This window comes from Salvia hispanica, unplaced genomic scaffold (genome assembly GCF_023119035.1).
Source record: "Salvia hispanica cultivar TCC Black 2014 unplaced genomic scaffold, UniMelb_Shisp_WGS_1.0 HiC_scaffold_731, whole genome shotgun sequence".
NCBI lineage: Eukaryota > Viridiplantae > Streptophyta > Magnoliopsida > Lamiales > Lamiaceae > Salvia > Salvia hispanica.
Window position 1 is genome coordinate 18,826 of NW_025952501.1, and position 27,575 is coordinate 46,400.

The 27,575-nt window shown below is 34.7% G+C and overlaps 2 protein-coding genes and 1 long non-coding RNA gene across 3 annotated transcripts; all 3 read right to left on the bottom strand.

Annotated features, from left to right (window-relative positions):
• Window positions 1-11,565: 11,565 nt before the first annotated feature.
• On the bottom strand, window positions 11,566-11,889 carry LOC125199914. The gene is made up of 2 exons (XR_007172642.1): window positions 11,832-11,889; window positions 11,566-11,748 (listed from the first exon to the last, which is right to left on the bottom strand). It is a non-coding gene; the product is annotated as an uncharacterized LOC125199914 (long non-coding RNA).
• Window positions 11,890-21,276: 9,387 nt separating this feature from the next.
• On the bottom strand, window positions 21,277-21,946 carry LOC125199912 (late embryogenesis abundant protein D-34-like). Its single transcript, XM_048097764.1, has 2 exons — window positions 21,613-21,946; window positions 21,277-21,416 (listed from the first exon to the last, which is right to left on the bottom strand). Exons 1-2 carry the CDS (start codon window positions 21,928-21,930, stop codon window positions 21,387-21,389), a joined length of 348 nt encoding a protein of 115 aa, XP_047953721.1. The 5' UTR covers window positions 21,931-21,946; the 3' UTR covers window positions 21,277-21,386.
• Window positions 21,947-23,371: 1,425 nt separating this feature from the next.
• Window positions 23,372-25,287, bottom strand: LOC125199907 (40S ribosomal protein S18). Its single transcript, XM_048097761.1, has 4 exons — window positions 25,193-25,287; window positions 24,955-25,115; window positions 23,780-23,968; window positions 23,372-23,697 (listed from the first exon to the last, which is right to left on the bottom strand). Exons 1-4 carry the CDS (start codon window positions 25,193-25,195, stop codon window positions 23,592-23,594), a joined length of 459 nt encoding a protein of 152 aa, XP_047953718.1. The 5' UTR covers window positions 25,196-25,287; the 3' UTR covers window positions 23,372-23,591.
• Window positions 25,288-27,575: the final 2,288 nt, after the last annotated feature.

The following is a 27,575-nucleotide window of genomic DNA, read 5'->3' on the forward strand; positions in this document are numbered from 1 at the left end:
CATGGGATGACCACGAAAGTTCATCACAATAAATTATCCAGAAATGTTAATGAAGTGATCATTGTTCTTTTGCATTTTAACTTTGTCGTTCGTTTACTATCCCTTTTTATGGATTTTTGGCTTGGACCATTCTGGCGCTCCCCTTCCCCTCTAACCCGGTGATCTAGACCATCCATTCAAGAGTGGGCACTAAAAATTTTTGTGTTTGTGAGCACTTGTGCTGCAACTTGAAAGTGTGAAGCTGCTGTTTCGGTTCTTTTGATGATCTAGAATTTTGTTCATTTTAGTTTTTTTTATGTATTTTATCTACTAGTTTGGACCTTTTTTGGGTCACATGTAAAATAATTGTATGATTTGGGGGTTTTTTTGTTTGCCTACTTTTTCATCAACTTATTTTTGGGAAGTGCTTTATCTTGTTGATTACACATTATCATAGCATGTGCATTAGTTTGATAGGTAGGCCGGGCTTACAATAATATGCGAATTAAAAAATACTTGTATTGTAAATTGCTACAATAATTGCGCACATTAGGAGATACTTATAACAATGTTATCAGGATAAGGCCACCACTTTTCAATACTTGCTTTTCCCCAATTAAAATCATAAATCAAAAATAGATTAAATAGTGATCTGTAAAATGTGTCAACATTTTTTTGTGGAAGAGTATTATTACACTTAATTACCGAGTATAGCTGCATTTGGTGTCATCATTCACTTCCATCATCCTTATATAGAAAGTTGTATAGTACTCAATTTTTATTGTAGATATATAATACTATTATAGGTACAATAGGAAAGCGGGTTACCGCGGCTCACACGAGGCACCTAGGGGTGGCGAAATGGGTTATCCGCGGATATTCGCATCGACAAGTTAGGTATATGTACCCGATTTTAGCTAAATTTGTTTTTCCCAATACTCACCCCGCAATATATCGAGATTATCGATTCATGTGGATATCCCGTACCCGACATTGCGGGTACTTATACCTAATCCAAAAATAAATTTTATAAGAAAATAAATTTATGAGACATAAAATATTTGTTACTACTAATTAACTAATATGGAATTTTGAAAACCTTAAAAATCGATAATGTTTCTTAATTAATTTACTTTATTAATTTTGATGATAAGTTTGAATAGATTATGAATAAAAGTGAGGGAAGCTCTAGAGCTAGTTTCGAGTTTTCAACTAAATATTCGTTGGAATATAAAAATGTTTCAAAAGATCTCTTTAAACACTTAGGTTCCATAAAGTATTAAATATTGTATATAGTTAATACTAATAATATCGAGTATTATCGGGACTAACAGATATACTCATGCGGGTTGTGGGTATATTCGCTACGATCCCGCATTTCTGATTTTCGCGGTAATGGGTCTCAATACCCGGCGGATATTAAAATCGAAATGAAATTATCCATTACCCGCCACCGTTTTGCCCCCTAAGTACACCGAATATGTCGAGTAACCTGAGATTACCGAAAGAATAAATACTTCAATTTTCTAGTTTCTTTGAATGAAAAAATTACTATTCTTTTACTGCAAACTTTGAAGAAAAAAACCATTAATAATCACAACATTGAGCATTAAATAATACTACTCCTTAAAAAACATATCTATAATATATCATCATTAATCCTTAAACCTTTACTTCAATAAAATTATACTACCTCCGTTTTTTAAAAATAGTTTGTTTGAAAGCGATGCAGTTTTAATGCACATTTGGCAAAGTAAGAGAGAATGAGAGAAAAAGTGGTAAAGTAAGATAGAGAGAGAAAAGAGAAAAATTGGCAAATTAAGAGAGATTGAGAGAAAAAGTAATGAAATTAATGTTAGTGGATGATGGGGTCCACTTTATTAAGGGGTGTAAGAATTTCCTAAAATGAAAAATTTGAAAGTTGTTATATTTAAGAACGACTAAAAAGAAAAGAGTTGTTATTTTTAAAAACGGAGGTAGTAACCAATATTACGATCTATTTCTCTTAATTCATTAGTATACATTCTCTCTTTACTTTCTCCCTCTATTTTTTTTCCATCTCTTACTTTGTTCTCATTCACTTAACTCGTGCCGAAAAGAAATGTCTCACTTAATGAGGGACGGATGGAGTATGAAAGAGAGAAAAGAGTTACTACTCTCTTTCGTCCTTTGTAGTAGAGGCATTTTCGGGGAGGGTAACTGCAACGCTGAGGGACATGGTAAACAACAGCGTTGCTGGGAGGGCGGGTGGTGGAGGCATGGGCGTCGAGCAGGTCGAGCTAGGAATTTATAGAAATGAGGCAAATTTATTTAGAAGATTAAAAGAAATGGATTTAAAATAGGTATTGTAACACCGATTTAGGGTATAATAAATACGTGATACTTAGGCGAACTTAAAGGCAACAAGAACGTAGACTAAGGTTTCATTTAAAGAGATTTAACCAAGGATTTAATGAACTATCAAGGTAATAAGTCAACGGCTTAATCACGAAAATCAAGATGAATAGATAACATAAGCTAAGCTCTAAAGGAGGGTTTACTCAACAAAACGCAATATTTCACAATATTCCAATTCAAAGAAATAAATTCAAATCGACCAAAGATAATAAGTTTCCAAAAATTTAGCGGAAGCAATCGAGAAGCGAAGCCATGTATGAAGACATGACTACACTCAAAGTTCCAAACATCCATTTTATTCGATTCAACCTGTCTCAACACCACCGACCGCCCATCGCTCAACCGCCCTAGGGAAAACACATGCGACGGAGTATTTTAAACATACTCGGTGGACTCATGCCAAAACGTTTTAATAGTTATGCCACCTTACCATAGTGAACTCGAGGTTTATCATTTATTTTAAAGGATAGCATCGAGTATCACAAAAATATTTCATGGTAGCGGTCAAAAAATACCTCCCATTTTCTCATCAATCAACAATATCATGGTGCGCAAGTATGGCCACACTTTCGCCCATGAGACCGGCCGATAGCAGGACGGCTCCCGATCTCCCGTGTACACTAGCCTGATAGGGTTTCGGCCCTACCAGACCCGAATTCGTTTATATAGCCCTATAGCCTAATGGAGCGCACTGAAACTAGGCATCGACACACAATAACCAAAATAATCATAGGCATGGCATAACATTTAATCCACCCTTATCGCTCCACTTTCATAAATTTGCAACATAAGAGAGTTTAAGAATAAAGCCCACCCGATTCCTAGATTTCAAGCACGTTCTTCTTCTTGTTATCACACCGAAACGCGACCCTATCCCCTTTTAATTTATGTATATCACAAATAAGTCTCCATCATTGATCAAAATCATGCATGTTCCCAACGTTTCCCTTTTTTCCATCGTTTAGTTTTAATATCATCATCCAAAATCAAAGTACGATTATCATATCGTTTTTATTCGCACAACACCTGCATTTATCATCAAATGTGTAGCTTTTATTTTTTCCCACACACACGCAACACACACAACACATGCGCCGCACACGGGCGTGCACACACACCCCACACACGGTCACACACACACATATGCATCCCAAATTCATCGATTGTTTTCCCTTCACTCAATCTAAATGCATGTGGACTCAAGAACACCGATTGATCGGTAGGGGAAGAAGATCAAATAAAAATACCTTTTCGATAAATAAAAAGAGAAACAAAGTAGAGCCTTGATTCTTCAAAAAATTTCTTGAATTTCAACTTCAATTCCTCACACAAGATGAAGAAATAATGGAAAAGTAGAAAGAAAATTTTGAGAGAGAGAGTGGGAGGAGATCGACAAGAGTGAGGGAGAGATGGGGCGGTTTTTGTGATGCTTTGGGGTTTTTATTCTCCTCTTATATTTATAGAGTGCAAGATATAACCCAATAATTAAATAAATAAAGATTTGAGGAGATTTGGTGGTTGAGTGGCATTAAAAAGGTTGAGCAATAGGGATTAAATTTAGGGCCCTTTTTAAATTTGCTATGATTTAATTAATATTTCACGAGGTAGAATAAAATATCACGGAGCAAAAAAAAAATAATAATTCTCCCAATTAAAAGGAAATAGGCGTGATTTTCATTCCTCCCCCAAGGAATTTAATTAAAATCCTAATTTAAATGGATATGACAAGATCTTCTTAGATATGGTAAAGATTTTGGGGTATTTGAATTTATTTATGGAAGAGAATAAATAAGGGATCAAATAATATAACAATAAAATCCCTTCTCCCATAAAATTAGTAGATTTAAAATCTCCATAGATGATAGGGGTTTTAAAAAATTTTATGGGAAAAAATAAATATTCGGATTTGTTTAATTGGATAATTATCCAAGCAATAATTAAATCCAAAAAAAATAGGATTTATTTCCAATAAATAGGAGGGGTCGAAAATTCCCCTTTAAATTTAAAAAATGCTCCTATTAAATTTCACTCATCCTTAGGAAAATAATTCACCACAATATTATTTCCGCTCAAAATATTCACTATTGCATCACCAAATCCACCATTCAATTTTTTCCGCCACGTCACATTTTCAGACTTTGACCATTCCACAACCGTCCCTATTTTCCACAATATTGACTATTCCATAGCCACGTCATATATTCAACAAGTTTGACTATTGACTCAAAAACAACTCCATATCGAATTTAGGTCACAAGGAATCATGCATTAAATTTCTCATAAATTAAATCCCCATATATCTAGCATTAAAAACATTAAATGCGAAATTTCACATCTCAAAAAATTTGGGTTCAAAAAAGTGGGATGTTACAGGTATATATATACCGGATGAAAAATATGGGGTGGGCATGCCCCTCTTTGAGTACATGTAGATCCGCCCCGACTATAGATGAAAATAATGTGAATCTTCTAGATTAAAGACTCATGAACTTTTCCCGAACTTATTCTTGTAAATAAACCCAACAAATAAACAAGATAAACCATGAAATGGAACAAGAAAAATGGATAAAAGGATAGAGGATGGATTAGTGTTATGATTTAGGTGAAGAACAAGAAAGAAATTCCAAAGGACTTACACATACAAACACCTATTGGCTCCACAAACTAGCAACACAAGACTAGCAGCATACGTTTACAATCAACCTTAACCCGGCAAAAGATCGAATGCAACCCGATGGAATTTGATAAGTCTTCAAAAGATGAAGAAGGTGAGCCTCAAATATGGAGAAGTTGTCTCTTACAAATATTCAAAAGCTAAAGACAAAAACCCTAGACATGGGTATTTATACTAGAGGTTAAAAGTGTAAAACAAAAGAGGAAAAAGGAGAAAAAATCGCAAGTCTCGAGACGGGCGTTTTCCTCTCAGGATCGGGCAAACTCTCGTGGTCGGGCGTTTTGCTTGTTGGATGCGTGGCTTTTGTAAACCGACCATAACTTCCTCGTCGGGCTCCGATTGGCGTGTAAGGTACTCACGCGAAGATCTTTTGACGATGAAGACAATGGTGGTCTTAGAAGGCATTTGAACACCATCTTGATGGGTACCATCTTGATAGATATATTGATGTTTGAAACGGACCCCCATCCCATGTGGTTCATTGGATGCCTTCGTTCCTTCTATTGGTTTGACTTCCCGGTTCACATCATGAGTAGTGGGGACAATAACGAAGCGCCACATCGCTGGGATGGCGTGGTGTTTCATGTTTGGGGAGGTAGTAGAGGAGTGAAAATTAATAGCAGCTGGTACTATTTTGTAAATCTAATTTTAAAGGTATAAATATAATTATATTTTCACATTTATTTTATCTCTACTCTTAATTCACACTCGAGATGTGTGACCATAATTTCAAGAGTTCTCACACTTTGGGTGCTTCTATGGTGAACAAGTTCATACGCGCCTTTAACCCGATCTCATCAAAGAAGTTTAGAACCCACCAATGAATTCGTCCGTTGAAGTTCATCTTTTTACATTTTAAGAAATTTAATGAAGTCGTTTTGCTATTTACAGTGTCATTTATTTTATATTTATAAATATATTTATAATTAATGTAAATGAAAAATTAAAATTGGTGGAGTGGAGGTAGGCCGAAAATTTAATCAGGGTTTCGGGTATTCCCGACCCGGTCCCAATACCCGACGGTTTTGGGTACCGAAACTCGAAATTATGGGTTTGGGTACGGGTTTGGGTAGTTACTGTTAGGATTCTTCGGGTTTAGGATTACTGAAACCCGTATTAGGACCCGAATAATACCCGATTTAACCCGATTATTATGTATTTGTGATAAATATTTTGGGTTATAAAGTTCTTAGTTTACTATTTGAATTATGTTTGGTTGCTTTGACATTATTTAGATTATGTTTGGTTGCTTTGACATTTTATTGTTCTATTATTTCGACTTTAATACTTCTTTACATTCGTGTTTGGTTCATGTTGCATTATTTATGTTCTTACTTGTTATCTTTTGAAAATATATAGTTAATTAGTTATGCTTTCTCTATTTTATTTACATGTTCATTTAATGTCTTAAAAATTATTTTAATCTCTTTTATGTTTCAATTTATACCAAAAAAAATTTTATATTAAAATTAAGTAGTGTCTATTTGTCTATTTTATATAATATAGAATTATAGTCAATAAATAGTATTTCGGGTTTATGGGTACCCGATTAGTTGGGTTCGGGTACCCACATCGGGTATTAAGTACCGAATTCACATCTGGTCGAGTCGGGTATGACATTTTTGAGATTTCGGGTTCGCAAATTTTTGGAATTTGGGTACCGCGGTACCAATTTACCCCTAAGTGGAGGTATGACAGTATGACTATGACTTATGAGATTATAGGAGTTAGCTTGACGTTAAAAATAGAATGAATATGTGGGAGAACTGAGGTATGAATTGAGGTAAGTATGTGTTATTGATGGCTTAATTACGATACGTTCGCTCTAACGAGGTATGAATTGAGGTAAGTATGTGTTATTGATGGCTTAATTACAGATATCGATTCGATCAACGAGGTATGAATTGAGGTAAGTATGTGTTATTGATGGCTTAATTGCAGATACGGTTCAATCAACGAGGTATGAATTGAGGTAAGTATGTGTTATTAATGGTTTAATTGCGATTGATAAGACTAATTTCATGCATCGGTTATATGGTGAAAAGCACTATATTTCTTGGGTCTAACACGGTTTTAAGCAGTGTGTGACATGAATCGCTAGATCAGGGAGATCTTGGAGGAAAGCAGCTAGCGAAGGAATGAAGGAGAAGTGAGCATAATTTAATGAAAAAGAAGGCTAGAATAGGAGTCAATAGCTGAGGGCAACAAAGTCTATCTATACCTCGCTGGGCCCCACTTCAATGCCTATAAATAGAGGAGCATGCAACACACAACATATACAACTTTTCACTCTTAGCTCACACACAACGCACACACACTTGGGAAATGGGAGTTCTGGGGTAGTTTAGGTTTTAAGGGGTCCAATCTTCAGAGGAAGTCCGTCGTAACACCGTCCGCGTGAGGGCGAAGATACAATCTATTTACTTTCGGTTCTTGTGCACTCTATTTCGTTCAAACTTCACTTTTGGAAGTCGATTTGGTTGTTGATGTTACTGATTATCTATGCATTTCTTAGTTTTTTTTATATTGTGTTATCTCGTGTTGATCTACGTTGATCCTATTGTTAAAAGTTTTTATTTCGGCAAGTTGCATGTTGATCTTGTTTTTGTCACTTTGGTGCTTGATCGGGAATTTGGCTGTAGATCTGCGGTGTTGTTGTTGATCGGAGGTTGTTTGTTGAATCTGAAGTTATGGAATGTTTTTGGTGAGTTTGTGTCGGATGCTTGGATCCGGAGTGGATTTAGCATCCGAGGTTGGATTTGAACAGGGGAAGTCGAGTTGTGCATGGATTTTGAGTTTTGTTTACTTTGTTTGCTTAGTCTATGCCGTAGATCTGTTTAGTTCTTAATTGTTCTTCATTAAATCGTTAAAATCACTGCTTTGTTTTCCGATTACGTTTCATACTGTTTCTTCGAGTTTTTGTGAAATTTGATTTGAAGAAGATGATGTCATTGTTAGTTAGTCTTTAGTTAGTTGTTTTTACGCTTTTCGATCATCTTGCTTTTTCGGTCCATGGTCCCCACCGTCGGTTTATTTCCCGGATCTAGGTAATTTAGAATAGTTTCTTAGATCTAGCGATTGTCTCGGTTCTAGTTTGCGTGCATGTTTTACTTTTTGCCTAGATCTAATTTAGCGTAGCAAATTTCAATATCAAGTCTAGTTTAATTTCCTCAACCCAAAAATGCGTGGCGCAGCCAACCCAAAAATAATTTCCAAATCCTTGAGCATGTTCATTACGCATCCATCTCTGTGGGATCGATCACCTTACTTTCTTGCTAAGTTTTAGTATAAGTGGTTGGGTTTTGAAGAAGTGATTTGTGTGTCGACGAGAGATTTTCCAACGACCAGGTGAGTTCCTAGACCTTGTGATCTAGTGGATTTCTGGATCTAGGAAACTTGTTATTCTTTCGTGCACACTAGCAAACACTCGTGTCTTCACGAGATACGGTTCAATCAAGGGGTATTAATTGAGGTAAGTATGTGTTATTGATGACTTAATTGCAGATACGGTTCGATCGATATCTATACATATTTAAAAGGGGAGTTTTGAAAAAATTTACAAGAATGCCATTTTAATTAATAATAGTATTATTTATTAAAATTAATATGAATATCTAAATTTTGCAGTTATATGGCAATTCGATTTCAAAGGTCACAACATAATGCTGCAATTATACAGCAATATGATTTCAAAGGTCACACGATATTTAACATTTATTAATAATTAAGTACTATTGGTGAACAAAATTTTCTTACTAAGGTGCGTAGTGTGCCGCTACAAGCGGTCGTATATAGAGCATCTCCAATGCCGGCTAGTCAACCGGCTAGCCGATTCGCGTCGCTATCCGGTCGGCTAGCCGAAACATTGGAGTAGGCCAGCGGGAAATCAGCCAAAATTTCGGGCGTAGGCTAGCCGATGGCGTGGCGCGGCCGATCTTGTGCCATTTGGGTGCGTCGGCCGGCCGCTATTTTTAAATTTTTTTTTAATTCTTTTTTAAATTTTTGAAAAACTATATAAACGCCCATTTTTTCTTTTCTCTAAATTTATACGAAGGCTCCCAGCGATGGGCAACAACAACAGACCAATACAAAATTAAGCCTAAACGAAACATGTCATACCGTCGGGCCGGGGCTAGCGGCAAACTATACATGATTCAAGGCATACTAACATTTTTTAATGTATTTTTTTAATAAATTAGTGAGAGTAGAGTGGGCGGTGGCTCGTGTGTGGAAGCCGTTTTTTTTTTTTTTTGTAATTTTTTTTATTTTTAGTTAATGTACTTTTTTTTATTTAAATAAAATTAATGAATTTTCCGTATATGTCTCGTAAATTTAATTGTAATTTAATCGTAATTTTAATTCCGTAAATGTAGTATATTTTGAATTATTTTTATTGCGGTGCCGATGGTATCATGGTGACTAAAACTAATGTGCAGGTGGATTTTAGTCTTTCGACGTGGCGGAGGAAGAACGGGTTGTCCCATGATTGACCTATTTGACCGAGATGTTCTTAGTACTAAAAAAATGAGTTTTGTCTCTTCACTTCCACTTGGACAATAATTTGAAAGGTCACAGGGTTTGAAAGATATTTATTATTATGATTATTTTAATTTTGAGTTACTATCAAATCTTCTATAAATAGTTAAATGCCAATTCTATTAATAAAAAATACGCTCTCAGTGGAGAAGCTTCTGTCCACCAAATCATGTGGAGTACTATCTTTTTTCTCCCAGCTATATATTCTAATTTATGTTTTCAATTATACTATTTATCATCTCCCATTGAGTAAGAGTAGTTTTGGTAAATGAATTATTGAACTGGGTGTATATTTAGTAATGTGTACAATGATTCATAAATATCCTGGAGTATATATTGATATTAAAATTTACAAACTTTCGAGTTATGAGTGCATGTAATTACAATTTGCAACCAACAATTTCATTACTTGCAAAACACATCTTCACCTTCTATGTTACTTGCTATTTGCTAGCACTTATTATTATAACATAAATAAAAAAATTAAAATTAAAAAAATGTGATCAGCCCTACCAACTTAGGCCAATGTGTTTTTTGGCCTATGATATTAGTAGTATTTCAAACCAAACATGTTCCTTAATTTTCCTTCTTTTAGGTAAATCAAATAGCACAAGAAAAGTGGCAATAATTTCATGGATTTTGTAAACCATAAATTAAATGAGTAAAATGCTATCCATAAGTCCAAAATTTCATAGAGTTTTATGTTTTAAGCTAGCAATTATCATCAGAGAGAGAGAGAGGTGTTGAGGAAGAACATATGCTTAGCTAGTAGAACTAAAAAGAAATTCGATAAAGATCGGTCTACCACTCTTAGAAAAATAAAAAAATCAGAATCTCAAAAAGTGATCGGCCTACCATTGTTCCAGAAAAAGAAATAAAAAAAGAATCAGAATCTCAGATGATGATTAAAGCTTAATAATAATCAAATTGTTACTAAAAGTCATTTCATTCGCTTAGAATGTGCATCTTCAAATACTAAATTAATTAACCTAGTCACGGCCCCTCTTATTTTGTAAGCAATATAAATAAATAAATTAGGACATAAGTAAGGTTATGCTATTACTTCACAAAAATATATACTCCAATTTTGGGAATAATATTTTAGTTCCACTTCTAAAATAATATTTTAAGTTCTAATCTCGTAGTGTTTCTTTCAGAAAATAATACATAATCAGATTTCAATACATTGATTTTACGGTAGTAATTTACGTATTAAAACTTCAACAGGATAAAGACATTTACGTTATGCAGGTTACCTTTCATTTTATTTTTCTTTTTGAGATATATCAATGATTGATCGGTGTTATTAAAGTTTTTGCTGTTTACTTTAATTGTGGAAATTATAATGAGCCAACTATGTCGTTAAATGATACTCCATCAATTCATCCCCTAAAGCTACTTTGAAAAAGAATCGATATTCAATCATTCCAGGGGCATTTTAAGTATTTCGGCTAAGGGTGTGATTATGAATGATTTGGGCACTTCGAGAAACTAGCTAATTCTATTTTCCTTTCTGAACAAAACACTGATTCATGTCATGGAATATTCACAACTTCGTTATGTTCAAGTTTCATTTTTATGAGAATAATAGTAAAATCAAAGAATTTGCACTTCTCGAATCTTTAAATTTTAGAATGCTCAATCAAGCAAAACACAAACATAAGTTGATTCCACCTGCACCTTCAAATATGTAAAACTTGTTTGGAATGACATCCAGTTAAGACAATCACTTTGACTGATGAATTAGATTGAAGAATCATATTACATGCAAGCTCTCAAAATGTAACCAACCATCAAATATCCATATAATATTTTCCATCATTATAAGCAAACATTTATTTGACGACACCAAAAGCTACATTCAATGGCTCCTCAAATGATAAAACCATAACATACTAGAAAAACAAAACAAATAAACTAAACGATAACTTGAAATCAAGAATGGAAGGATAACTTGCTTTCAGACAACATCTCCAACAAAACATAGGAAAGAGATCACAACTATAAGAAACATAAGACTCAGACATGACACAAAGATGTTCAGACTTCATAGAGAAAGACAGACTACTACACTGATTAAAACAAAAGACACAACCTATAAAGATCAGCGATACGCTATACTGGAATAGCCTCCAGAAGCATTTATGTTCCATCAGCTCTGACTGGCAAGAGAAGGAATGAGCATTACATTAGTTTCTACAAGTGAGATAAATATTCATAGACAAAAATTACAAAACATAATTACCTGGAAACAACTTCATATAATCAACAATCTCCAATGTCAATAGTACTAAAGACCAGCAGGAAAGGGGTAAAGGTAAAACCTGCTTAGAAAGGATCATCTAGGTAATAAAAGAAAAAAAAGCTCATACTGAAGAAAGGCGAAGCTTGCAAGAGCAAACTCAACTACTATTGGACTGAAGTACTACGAGAGAAAGATCGACTTCCCTATTTCCCATTCCCTTTTCTTTTTAAAACCAAGAAAATTGGCGAAGGGAAAACCTAGATCAGAAGTCAGTAACATCTCTAAGCAGAGAAGAAAGAAAGAAAATGGAAGAAGGTTCAAAAGATGCAGACAACTCAGACAGCCAATGTGCGAGAATACAAGAGTATCTGAACAGGAAAGTGCAAGGGGCTAAGCAGATGATTGGGAAGGAAGTATAGAGAAGAAAAGGTAAACTATTGACACAAAACAAGTTAGGTTATGCAGTATATGTACATTAATATTCTGACTATGGGGGAAAGGTGAGGAGAAATGAATGGAAAGCTGAAATTGCCACTTTTGATAGCATCTAGTTTCCCCGAACTGAAAAAATTTGATCAATAATAATTCAGTTGTTTAAGAACTTGAACCATAAGTACTCAACTAGGAACACTAATTAGATATTCATCAACCCATGTTTTCCATTTCACAACTTCCATATGTGAGTTCCATGTCCGAGCAACCAAACCAAATATCCCCAGCCAAACAAGAAATACAGTCCCCAGAGATATGGAGATCACTGATCAATGAAATGCAGTTCCAGCACTACCACACACCAATGCTTTATCATGCCATCCACGCACACGCGATCATTTTTATTAGACTTCAACTCTACCACTACTGAGCTTCACAGCAAGCTATTTTCCTTATTTACACCCCACCACCACCAATTCTTCATTCATCATCAATATCAAGATTAAGCATGCGTGAAGGGTCTTCGTCGCAGAATCAACAATGTCAAATAAATCATAGGAGGAAGGACTCGCTCTCTAGGGGAGGCAGGTGCAGAATGAGAGAGAGAGGAGGCAAATCAATTTCTGATGCCTGATCGGTAAGTCAAAGGGAAATACTTCTTTTCGGCTTCAGTGTGAACTTAGGCACTGGCAAACAACTTGGGGAGGTGAATTGAATAAGCAGGTCCAGCCCAGAGCTCAGAAAATTGAAACCCCTCATCCCTGCTCTCAAAATTGATATTCATAGGTATTGGAATAGAACTGCTTTTAGCGGTTCCTTTCAGCGTACAAGTTTTTCACAAACAGATGGGGAAGAGGTTTTAGGCGACAAGGAAGGGCAAAAGGCCTTTTCAGTAACAGGGGATTTTGTTTTACTCGAGCAAGATTTGGGTGGAGGTGAGAGCAATCCTTCCCCGGAATGAAATGTCCTACAATTAATTCCTCGAAAACCACCCATAGGTGGTGAACATGACCCAAACCTTGTTGAACTTGAGCCGTGGCCACGGTTTCTGCCATGGTACTGATGATTTCTGTGATGAGCAACAACTACTAATGTTTCCATTTCTCGCAAATTTTCACACTAAAACCACTTTCTCCTGCGCTAATCCTAGCTAACAAACTAAAACAAGAGATCTATAAAAACCAACGGTTTTACAATCCTAAGCCTGTGAAACTTATACAATCAGCAGATTTAGATTTCCGCCATAACCACCAAAACCTCAGTAAATCAACCTCTATTTTAGCCAAACCTTCCAAAGCATGAAACATATATCTATAGATGTGCTTATTCACGACAACTATAATCTCACTCTTCAGATCTGTGAACACCACACAGAAAAACATCACAAAAAACATAATCACTATATTTTTTATTAAAAAAATGGAATTGGGAAAAACAGATACACAATTGAAACTAACCTGAATTTGGAGGCGCAATCTTCGAATCAAATTTCCTATCCAAAAATAACCGAGTTTATGGAGTCTGGTATTGCTCTCTTCTAGGGAGAGAGAGCCATTGGAAGTTGAGTACAGAGAGCAGTCAGTGAGAATTTTTGTTTTGTGAATATTTGTATGTGAAAAACGGATCTCAAACTACTCACAATTGAATTTAAATGTCGCCTTAGGAACGGCGTGACCTCCCAAATTCACCAATTTAACCTACCCTTTTATCCTTGATATTATTATCCGTGAGAAGTGGCGATAAGCATCACACTCAACTGCCAAAAAAAAATGTCTATGACGATTTTGCCCACCACGGGTTTTCCGAACAATATCTAATCGGATTCCCATTCCATCTCGCCGGAGATCCATTTTTATTTATTTTTACCCCTTTATTTTTTTGAAAAACACAACACTCAATATATATTCTTAGAATAATATATTCAAAGATCTCATCATTCTATTATTCAATTTAAATAAAAACTTTCCCCATCATATTAAAATTTTTAAAATACCCAAATAAATTATAATTACTAAAAATTTAAAAACATAATTAAATTCCTAAAAAATTAAAAAAATTTCATAATTTACATCCAAAAAATTAAAAAATTACTAATTAAATTCAAAAAATTAAAAAAAACTCACTATGGGATTTTCCCCAAAGGTTTTAAGGCTTTTATAAGGAGTTTTGATTTAAAAATTATAATTTGAATTTATGATTTTGGAATTAAACGATAATAAAAGCTATTTTTTAACCAATAAAAAAATGCCACGCGCCGTCGGGGACGGGCGTGCTCGATGCATTAAGAAAATCGGGGGGGCAAGAGCACGCGGGAACAGGGGATTGGGGGGCCACGGGACGGATGCGCCCCTTCCCCCCAAGCACCAGCGTGTTTAGATTTTGAGTTCCCCCCCACACGGGGGGGTGACAAGAGGGCGTTGGGGGCAGATGAGGAGATACCACAACGTGCGTTGTAAGGAGGGAAAATCACGGAGGAGCCCGGGGGGCTTTTTTAAAATAAACCAAAAAATTTTATAAATAAACACTCATTTTCATTTCTTGATTATTTTTCACTCTTTTCACTTTCAATCCATATCCTTCTCACTTCCAAAATTCAATGGTTCTCCAACAAGAACTGGGTCTAAAATCCCCTGGAGTGAGAAACCGACATCTCATACGTCTTCCCTTATTTGATAAAAGGTCGAACGATATCCCGTTGGAGAGGTGAGCATTGATGACTATGAAATCAATGAATGGAAAAGGGCAAGAAGGCCAACAAAAGTGGGTTGAAGAAGTATATCTCTGAAGAGGCGATGGTGTTGGTGAGGTGCTACATCAACATTTCTAATAACCCTGTAATTATTATAAATTTTAAATTTTAAAATTTTTAAGATTTATAATATTTAAATTTATAGAAATTGTAATTTTATTTTATTATTTATGAAGTAATTTTGTTATATATAGTCTCACTATTCTGTTTTAAAGAAAACAATGAATACTACAAATTAAGGGAAAATTAAGAAGAGTGTTTTATTGCACTAAGAGTTGTGGTTAATGTAGAAAAGAAAAGAGAAATAATAACCCAAGAATTGAGGTGCATAAAAAGCTCCAAATCTATCTCAATATTTTTTCCCAAAACCTCATCCCCAATTCATCCCCAATTCATCACATCTCTACACCATCTTTTAAAAACAAACATTTGCAACCCTCCATTTCCGTTTTATATCATCTCAGCCTTTCCCAAATAGACCCCTAAATCCAATTTGGATATCCCAAAAAATATAGTTGCCCAATTTTTTCCCCAAAAATTTAAAATTTAACAATATTTGAGTTTTTGTCCAAAAATTTTTTTATTAACACCATTTTTGGGTTTATTTCACAAAAAAACCAAAGATTTTGGTTTGGGGGTTGGTTAAGAAGATTTTTACACCAAAACTTATTTTAGTTTATGGTTTTAAAATTCCCTTTTTTTTTAATTTTTTTTTTTAAAAAATTTAATTATAAAGAAAGAATTTTCCCCAACTAGCCAAAAACCAAATTTTTCAAAAAAAATTTACTTTTTAAAAACGGGATAAAATATAAAAGCGTTTGGTTTTGGGCCTAAACATACGAAAACGTTTCATTTGGGCCTTTTTTTCGTTCCCCAATTTTTTTTCCCGGTAATTAGCAAAATTTTAATTAGTAATTAATTAAAATAAAAGTAAATTTAAATAAAAAAATCTAAAATAAAATTTTCTCCATCTCTTCCTCTCCTCCCCCCTCCCGGACACCCAAAACATCACTCTCCCCCATCAATTCTAAAATCCCCGATTTGTAGTTGTAGGCCTAAACCATTGATTCCATCAAATGTTTCAAACCCCAACTCTAGTTGTTGATTCTTCAATAGCGTTTCAACGATTTCCACATCCTTCCCCATGATGCAAGGATTCGATCTTCATTCCACACCCAGACTCCTCACCCAAACACCTCGCCACCTCCCATCGACAACCTCCTCTCTCGACGACCCACATTTCGCCGACACCATACCCCAACCCCGATCTGGCGCGAGCCTGGATCATTTCTTCCATGAATTTCCACTTCTTATGGGGAATCCGCCAATCCACCACCAATGGCGAGGATTCACCATATCCAGCTCCGCGGTCCAGAGCTAATCGGGTTTGTGGGGCCGGCGAGGGGCAGGTTTGGTGTAGAGGAAGTAACAAATTGTCGTTGCTCAGAATTGACGGGGAGGCGGCGTGGGAGTTGGTGGAGTAGAAAGGTTGATGAGGGGGTGCCGAGGATGGGAGAGGATGTCGATCTAGTCGAGGTGCATGAGGGCTTCTTGAGTCGAGAATTTGGCGGTGGCAAATTTGGGAGGTCTTTGTAGGTGAATTTTTGGGATTTTGAGGGGGTGGGAATGGAATCGGATGTGGAGACGGAGAGTCGATTTTGCAGGAGGAACCTTTAGAATTGATGAGGAGGGGATGAATTTAAAGGTCGCCTGAGAGAGGAAGGAGAGGAAGAAAGATGTGAGAATTTCTATTTTATTTTTTTAAAAATTTTTATTTAATTTTATTGAATTATTATGCATCATTATACTTAATTAAGTCAAAAAAACGTTAATTGGTTGCCGTCGAAATTAACGTTCCGGTTAAATTAGGACCACTTCGTTAACGTTCAAATGTTTAGGACCAATTTCAAAAAGTGAATGTTATGGACCAAATTGTATTTGACATATGTTTAGAACCAAAATTGACCTTTACTTCTTTAAATTGAGATGAAATATTATTTAAAATTAAAATTCTATAATATTTTTTGTAAAAACAAAAATTAAATAATAGTAAAAAAAATATTAATGTATAACAATGAGATATTTACGATTCTTAGATTAATTGGATAATAAAATAATAAAAAAAAAAATCGATAAACCGTCATAAAACGGTAAATTTGTGGAAAAAATTTCATTCTCTTTGTCCCCCGAAAAGTATGAGTTATTTCCTTATTAGCTTGTCTCTCGATAGCATTTAACTTTCTAATTTTGGAATAGTTAAACGCTATAACCCCTACACATCATTTTATTTACAACTATATCATAAATGCACACTACTAATGATCTCAAGCTCACACTCCACTAACACTACTTATATTCATTTATCTCTCTTACTTTACCAATTATAGGCTAAATATGTGCTGAACCAATTGTTCAGAAGTTTTCAGGTTAGATGGAGCATTAATTTAATTTTTTTTCAATTTTTTTTTCCAAATTTAAAAAAATAACAATCGATTCGACGCCGAGTCATCACCAATGCTAGCTCAAGCACGAGATGAGACCGAGTCACATTAAGTTAGCTGGGTATGCTCTAAGGGTGTCCAATGCTTGCTTGTCCATCCCCTTCTTCAAGACCGCCTTCGCTATAAAGTGCAATTACAATATCATACTGATCGCATTACGCATTTACTACCCTCCGTCTGTGCTATGACACATTTCTTTCTACAATAATGTTTAAGTGCGCGGCTATCGATTAATGTGTTTAATTGGAGAAGAAATGTGGTATATATTAAAATAGGAGAAAAGGAAGATAATATTTTAATAAGCTAAAAAAGCTGATCGAAATAGATCTATCGGTAGATAAAATTTCCAAAGTTAATGGGAAATACTACTTCTCCATTCACCCAAAATTTTTCTCCCATTTTTTCATTTCCGTCCGCCCCCAAAATTTGTTCCATTTCACTTTTACCATTTTTGGTATACGGATCATATTCGACTAACTCATTCTTTCTCACATTTTATTATAAAACTAATATATATAAAAGTTAGGACCCACAATTCATTAACTTTTTTCAACTCACTTTCCATTACATTTAAAAGCCGCAGAACAGTCAAAATTTAGACAAATTTTATGATCAAGAAGAAGATATCTTAAATGGGGACGGTTATCTATATTTTTTCTTGGATTTTCTTCAACAAGCCAGGTCCTAATATATATCACTAAATCTTTTAATTATCTTTTAACTTTTCAAATGCCCCACTTTTTATGGGAGAGAATTCGGAAAAGGGATCATATTCACGACCTTCAAACGGGGTCGACACTACGACCTTTCTAATATACGTGGGATTAAGGCATGCTGGATTTTTTAGAATAAGGATTTTAAAAAAATTTCTCTTTTTCTTATTCATTTTCATATGAACATCTTTTTGCCATTTTAACTTTGCCAGTTAAGATCATTTTAAACAAAAGTGGAAATACACATTTTCAAAATTCAGGTTAATATCATTTTCAAGTACTTTTTTACTATTTCCAAGTTTTTTTTGAACAAAATACCCTGATATTTTTTAAAGGGTATATATTTTTAATAAATTTAGTTTTATCATATTTTTTTTTATAAATATTCTTACTATATATTTTTGAGAATTTTTTTAAATATATTTGACCTTTCAATATTATCACTTAATTTTGTGACATACAAGAATAGATCCTTATTTAATACTTTATTATTAAAGAAAGTTCTTCTATTCAATTTTAAAATTCTTTAATATAAAAAGTTGAAGAAAAACAATTTTACTTGTCAGCATAAATTGTCGATAATATCACGTCAAATTATATTTAAAAATTTGTCAAAATATATTATAAAGATATTTATAAAAAATATGAGTATAGATAAGTTTATTAAAAATATATACCCTTTTAAGTTATCGAGTAGATTGCCCCATAAAACTCTTCCGTAAAGAGAAAAAGCATTTCAATGATATTAACCCATAGTTGATGGACCTCAAATGATATTTTCAAAGTCACTAATCTAAACGATATCTTCAAGAAAAGCTGCGGGACCAAAAGATGTTCCCTCTTTTTCATATAATTTTCCTCATAATAGTTTATAAATTGACCAAATTACCTACATAAAATTTGACCCCCAATTCCTGAATTCCTCTCTACCCATCGTTAAAACTCTCTTCTAAAATTTCCGAAAACAAATAAATACACTTACGCGATTACACGGTTAATCTACTCCCATTTCTTTTATTTTATTCGCATTAGATTTTTATTTCAAAAAGATTGAAAAATTTATCCTCTAAAAACCTCGCCGATCGCGCTCATAAGATTAGATTTTTATTCAATAAATTATGTGTTAAAAAACGTGACAAGGTGAGAAAGAAAAGCAAATCCACAAAATTAAAATACTCCCTCCGTCCCATTAAGAGTCACATTTTTCCATTTCGATCCGTCCCCAATTAAGAGTCACATTTCATTTTTACCATAAATAAGAAAGAGGCCCCACATTCCACTAACTCAATTCACTCACATTTTATTATAAAACCAATATAAATAAATCTATCCCACATTCCACTAATTTTTTTAAAGAAATGAATTTAATGTGACTATGGCGGAGTATGAGAGAGCAGTGTGAGCATCTTCAAGCATACGCGTAAAAATAAAAGTGTTGCATCAAATACAAGTGCTAACTTGTAAAAGTATCAGATATGCGGTGTAAGAGAAGGAGGAGGGGAGGGTGGACGGAAAATTTTGATTTCGTAAGCTATGAATTTTTTTGTTTTCATATACTAGAAGAGTTAGTATTTTGGGTTGAAGAATTAAATAATTGAGTTTTAAAATTAGGGGGATAATTATGTCAATTCATAAAATGACGAAGGAAACAATAAAAATGAATAAAAAAAAAGATAAAAAAAAAAAAAATCTCTTATTCTAAAATATTCGCTTCTTGATCCTGCCGAAAATTAAAAAATTAATTTAAATTTAAAAGGCCCGGGAAGGATCATCTTTTAACGAATGTGATCCATTTTTTACGAATTCTCTCCTTTTTGAGGGGGCACGATTCTGCCTTTTTTTTCCAACTCTGCCGCTATTACCTGCCACCCTTAATTCCTGCCCTTCTCCCTTTCCCCCTTTTCGTTAATCTGAGTTTTAATTTAATTTTCCCTTGAATTGTTGATCTTCTGCCGCCAAGAAGGTTCACCCGTCGCCGAGGAATCTCAACATCACGCCCCAGACGTCGCTTCGCCCTGCTCAGGCCAACGCCTGCCGGGAGAAGAAACTCTGCGGCTCCGCACATCTTCGCGAAAATCCTGGGGCCCTTCCCTCCGACGCCGACGTCCGGCGACGACGCCGGCGTGATCCGATTCACCGCCGCCACGGACGCATCAGGGGGACGTCAGGGGCCCACGCCCCGCATCTACCCCGGCGTCACGAAGATCGTCAAAAAGGGGAAAAGCGCTTACCTTTTGGGACCGAATTCGAGCTCGATCTGTGGCGGTTCCGCCTGCCGCCCCCCACGCGGGATCGGTCCGCCGCCTACGAGAACGGCGACCCAGTGGTGACCGTACCGAAAGGGGCGGAGCACGGTGGGGGTTTGGGGAAAACCGGGGAAAGGCTTGTTCTTGTACAGTAACTTCATATTATTATATCCTTTTCTCTAAAGCTCCAATTCTCAATTTCGAAAAATGCTTATTTGTGATACACATACCCTGCAAAATTTTTTAATTTCCCCTTTTTAAATAATTTCGGCGTGATTGGGATGTTAGTGAAGTTGGGGTTTTTTTTCAAAAACAAAAATTTTAAAAATAAGCTCAATCTTGAAGTCACTCGTTTTTTTTTAGGTTGAATTTTAATCTGTGGGAATTCATTGTGTTTTGGGTGGAATTTATCTAAGTTTTTGGGAATGTTTGTGGGGGAAGGAGATTATGAAGAATGGTGAAGCCATTTGGGGATACTCTATTTAGCATGGCATTTTTTTACTCCATTTGTGTGTTGTACTTATATGACTAGCATAGAATGAACCATATCTGAGCTCCATTGTTTGCATCTTGATGAAATTTGTGTGATTTTTTTACAGAATTTGATCTTTAATGTGTTTAGTTAGTGCTTCTGCTAGATTGCGACCCTGAGTAGTAAATTTGGTGGTGGGGCGTCGTCACTCTGAAATCAAATTCGAAAGAGAAAGATTTGATTTTTATTTCACTTTTGCCGTCGTGTTTCATTCTGTCTCCATCTTTTGAGTATTGATCGCCCAACAATTTGAAAACTAAAAACAAAGATACTTCAAAATTTATAACGAGTTATTTTTCCTTGTAAAAGAAATAGAACCAAGTTTACATATGATATAGTAATTCGACTAAAGCAAGAATATAGTAAAACGAATTCTTGATCATCATTCATCCATAGCAAATCGCCCCAAAAGCTACACAAAAATGACATGATTTAGTTTTGCATCAAATAAATTGAAGGGTCGGAAATGAAAATAATAATTAGAAAATGGCACTCGCTCCATTCTTTGTTAACTAAGACACTTCTTTTCAAACTCGGATTAACAAAGAGAGTTAATTTATAAAAATAAATAACTCGATTTATAAGGAACGGAGGGAGGAATAACTAACTTGTCCGCCGATAGATTCGGAAATAACACGATGGCCAACGACGGTGGTCTCTGTAATTTGAGTTCCGCCTTCCCTAATGGCTTCGGTGGTGTCGTCGTGCCCAACTACGCCGCGCTCCTCGTTGAGCTCCGCCACCGATTTCATCACGCTTGCCATCCCGCTCTTCTGCGTCTCCCCAAACACGCTCTTCTCCGCTGACTCCATGGCAGCGGCGTCTTGTGGTGTTATGGCTTTCGCGGCTAGCTCGCCGGAGACGTCGAAAACGTCGCCGTATTTGATGGCTTTGAACTTTTTTGGCTTCTCCGTCTCCTTGTTCATTTTTACCTGTTACTAAGGGTGAAAATTGATTGTATTTTTAGGGGATTTTGGCGGTGGAGTCTACCCACTTGTCACTATTTTCAACTTCCAGGTGGCAAATCTAGAATTTTACAAATTCACCTATCTTTATTCTTCAGACTCGACTCGAGTTTGGATCGAACAATTTAATACTCCTTCCGTTCCGGTTCAAGAGTCTTATTTTGTCATTATCATTCCAGTTTAAGAGTCTTATTTTGTCATCATCGTCTGTCCCAATTTAAGAGTTCTATTTAAAATTTATCATATTTGACATAAAATTTAACCACATTATTGATGAAATTTACACTCAAATGTCATTACTTTTATAAAAAATAAAATAAAACAAAATCCTAAACATACAAAAAGTCAGAAGGGTCTCACTTTCCACTATTTCACTTCAATTATTACACACTCCAACAACCACTACCTCACTTCATTTATTACACACACAATCAATTTCTTAAAACCCGTGTCGTAACTAAATCTTACTCTTAAACTGGAACGGAGAGAGTAATATTTAAATTTATAGATATCCTCCATCCCAAAAAGAATTGAAAGGATATTAATGGGGATAAGCATCGGAGTGCTGATTATATACTAAGCACCGAAGTGCTGATAATAGTAAACCATGTAGTAGTACTAATGTAGAAGTGCTGATTAGAGCATTCACAATGGTTTTCCACTCGTCCACCCGATCGACAATTTTCGGGCTTGTCCGTGATCGCCCGCCCATTGTAGGTGATCGATCGATCGGTGGGACAACCGAAGTTCGGTCGCCCGACGCGTCGGACGCTCAAAACATTTAAAGAACTTACATGGTAAAGTTTAAAATTCCATGTTGGCAAATAAAGAAATTTAAAATTCACCTATCTCTTCTATTCAAAATAAAGTTTATAGAAACTTAAATGAAGTTCAACAAAACTTGATTGTGTCAAGCAATCAGAGGTTAAATATTTTAAAATTCACCTATCAACTACCTCGGACGAAGGAAGTATTTGATATTCTAAATTTGATCTGGATCATCGTTGGACTGTTGGAGGGAGTATTTGATATTCTAAATTTGATCTGGATCATGGTTCTAAGTTCTAACTCATTCGCTCGCAACATTCATTGAATGCTGATAATAGCCTGATATATACCGTACTAGTACCATGTAAAAATCACTTTATTCAAATTAATGCATGCAAGGGTTGAATGATGTTAAAATGATGATGTGATTGTAATTCAAAATTTCAAGTTAAAAACATTGGTGAAGTGAAGAAAAATTCAAATTTTATGACTCAACGATAATTCGATCTTTTGTCCAAGAACAAGTGGCTGCATCGGCCTAATGTTAATTTGCAATTATCCAGAGTCCAGTTTAAAATAAGAGATAGATATTCTAATTCAATTTAAAATTGAACAAACGCATAATAACCATCGATAAAATGGAAAATAAATTACTCCAAATGTATAAAATTAAAGAAACAAAGAGACAGCCTACAAGTTCCTTACCAGATTTACTGTCTTAAAAACCATGATCAAAATTAAAATTGAAACCCAATATTGGGATCCAAAACGAAGACATGAGGAGTCTGTTCATATCTCTTACAGAGCGTATAACAAAAGTATCCATAGCAAAGAGATATATGAAGTGACAACGCTCATCGCTTCTTTGAGACACCAACAGTCTTTCCCCTGCGACCGGTGGTCTTGGTGTGCTGTCCACGCACGCGAAGGCCCCAGTAGTGACGGAGACCACGGTGGTTTCTGAAAGTAATGCGCACACAAAAACAATTAGTTATAAGCAACAGTTGGATATAGAGTAAGAACATCAAGTAAAGAATCACACCTGATCTTCTTTAATCGCTCAAGATCATCCCTGAGCTTCATGTCCAGAGCATTGGATGTCACTTGGGAAAACTTGCCATCCTTGTAATCCTTCTTCCTGTTCAAAAACCAGTCAGGGATCTTGAACTGGCGGGGGTTTGCGACAATAACCATCAAGCTGTCAATTTCAGCAGCAGAGAGTTCACCAGCCCTGCAAAAGATTAAATAACAGTTAGATCACTTGCAACTCACACCACAAATTGAAGTAGACAAAGAGTTGAAGGCTAGTCAAGCATTCCAACAAAAGAACTTCAATAAAGTAGACAGCAATGTAGACAGTTTAAGACCATTGGATTGATTTATAACTGAGCAAAATCTGATTGTCACACATGAGCCAACACATGACGAATTGAAATTATCTATAGTCCCAATAGATTAAAATGTTGATAGTTTTTACAAACAATATGTTACCAACTTTTCAGCATCCATACCAATATTCTAGGTAAAAAAGATATACAAAATTTAGAGACTATGGGGCAATGTAAAACAATAATTAACTATGATCAGTTAGCAGAAAAACCAAAATCGTAATGCCTAAACACCTATGAGCTCAAACTAAACATAAACAGACGTGGAATCTAAGCCAAGAGTACAAATTACAGTGCATAACATTTGTTTATTCTCATTTAATAGATTGATATACAAATAATCCCAATAGAGATGGAAAAACTGGCAATAGACAGCATAGGATTCAACAAGCTCAAACTTAAATCTATTGGTGGTGGAACAAAGTACAACAATCTTGAGTGTTCAACAAAGCTCAAACTCAAATTATCAACACTAAAATATTTCATCGGCACATCTAAATTATTAACAAAGAGTTAGTCACAACACAAAATCTATCATTAAATTCCCTTCAGCAATCCAATTAATGAAAGAGTACAAGGTTCTGGAATAGCACACACAGATTCAAACTTAAATTCTATTAACAGTGCAACAAAATTGAGCAAATCTCGCCGTGTTCAAAACAATTATATAAAGCTACCGAAATCTATCATTAAATCGCCTCAGCAATTAGACTATCGAAAGTGCGAATTCGAACGATGAAACTGGAATAGCACATAGTTACAATATTATTGGTGGAACAATCAACACTGAGAATAGTGAGACGTCATTAATTCAGAGAGAAAGCCAAACCTCTTATTCATGTCAATATCGGCTTTTTTGCAGACGATGTTGGCGAAACGTCGGCCAATACCCTTGATCGAGGTCATGGCGAACATAATCTTCTGCTTGCCATCAACGTTGGTGTTCTGCACACGCAGAATGTGCTGGAAATCTTCGTTTGCTACGAGAGACTGCAGCTCCAATCATTAGTTACAAATCTAAAAGATTACACAAGAAAACAAAGAGCGAATTAGATCGAGGAACACACCATTTTTAGGGTTTGGAATCGAGCAGCGGTGTGTTGCGTTCTTCGACGGCTGCTGCTCCGCTATGACTAAGAGTGAGTTTATGAGAACATAACCCTAAAACCGTGGTTTTATTTATTTATTTTTATAGGTCATTCAACTATGATAATTTGCACTTTCGCCCCATAATAACATTAAACTATTCAATTGAGAATTTGCACTTTCGCCCCACAATAAGAGTAAACTATATTCTTTGAAATTAGTGGAAGTCTATTTATTAATGATATTTTATTTGTACAGATTAAATACAGTGCTTCAATTAACTGTAACATCCAAAAATATTAGTATAATAAGAAAATTAATTATCTTTATTTTTTTTATAATTGATTTTATATCGTTAATGTTAATAATTAGAAATGAGCAATAACTTGAATCCAATAAAAATTCAATATTATGATTAAGATTTGAATAGATTTAAAAGAATATAAAGAATTAATATTAGTACATTCATATAATAACAAAATAATTTAGTAAATACATAAGAATTAAACTTATTTTATCATCTTAAAATTCAAATTTTTTATAAGGAACTAGAACGAAGTAAAAATAATCTTAAGTGTTCTCCTACAATTAGGATGTCAATATAGCCCACCACCCACCAAATTTATAGGGTTATATGGCAGAAAATTTCTAGCCCACTAAAATTATAGTCTGATTAACATGCACCCGATTAACCCGCAATCCGTTAGGGTCAGACCCGAAAACTCGATAGGCTGGCCCGGAAAACTCGATAAAATTTTTATCGTTCTATTTGTTTGACTCTAATTCGACACTTCATTGGTTATTTTATAATATAGATTACTAAAAAATAACTTTCAGTTTTATATATTAGATATATATATATATATAGGGGTGCATTATAATGATAACCCCAATTTGTGTGATAACCCTATAACTAAATCTCCACCACACATTTTTAAAATGTGTGGTCTAGATTTAATCTAACAAAACTATCATTTTATCAAATAAAACTATCATTTTCGGATATATTAAGGGCAAAATTGTCATTTCGTTCTAAAATTTGGTGGGAAAGAAGGAAACTTGACAAAAACGCTCCATTCAATTTCTCTCATGCTCAAAACCCTGCATTCAATTTCTCTCACAATCAAACCCTCTGAATCGCGTTTCAAAGCATTTGAATCGAAGGAAAAATCATCCGATTCTGGAATATGTCGAAGGAAAACGCTCAAGCATCATCGAAGAAAGGTTGGATGAAGTTTATTACTTATTTCACTTTTGATTTTGCTCGATTTATCATTTTGCTGGAGATTTTCTCGATTTTTTTAGATTCTGTAGTTTTTTAGTGTAGATATTTCTTATATTTATACAATATCGTTCATGCATGACAATATTGAGAACAATCTATATATTTAGATTTACATTTTGCTGTGTATGCTGCTGGTGTGTGTTTTTCTGTGTTTGTGTGTGTGTTTTGCTTTGTTTATGTGTGTTTTGTTGTGTGTGTGTTGCTATGTGTTTGGATGATCTGTTTAAATGTAGAAATTGTGTTTTTGCTTGATAAAATGATAGTTTCTGAAAATGATAAAATGATACTTTGTGAATAGTGTTTTGTTCTACTTAAGTGACAAGTTATGCCCTCTCTGCTTTTTTGAACTCATTGAAATTTAGAAAATGATAGTTTCAGAAGATAAAATGATAATTGCCCTTGATAAAATGATAGTTTCAGATTATAAAATGATGGTTTTGCATTATAAAATGATAGTTTCATGGGATAAAATGATAGTTTACATTATAAAATGATAGTTTCATGGGATAAAATGATACTTTATGTTTGTTTGTGTGTGTGTCCTGATGCTACTGCTGCTGTGTTTTTGTATGTGTGTTTGTGTTGCTATGTGTTTGGTTAATCTGTTTAAATGTAGAAATTGTGCCTTTGCTTGATAAAATGATACTTTGGGTGCATAAAATGATAGTTTCTGAAAATGATAAAATGATACTTTGTGAATAGTGTTTTGTTATACTTAAGTGACAAGTTATGCCCTCTCTGCTTTTTTGAACTCATTGAAATTTAGAAAATGATAGTTCAAGAAGATAAAATGATAATTGCCCTTGATAAAATGATAGTTTCAGATTATAAAATGATGGTTTTACATTATAAAATGATAGTTTCATGGGATAAAATGATAGTTTACATTATAAAATGATAGTTTCATGGGATAAAATGATACTTTATGTTTGTTTGTGTGTGTGTCCTGATGCTACTGCTGCTGTGTTTATTTGTGTTGTTGTGTGTGTCTCTGTGTTTTTGTATGTGTGTTTGTGTTGCTATGTGTTTGGTTAATCTGTTTAAATGTAGAAATTGTGCCTTTGCTTGATAAAATGATA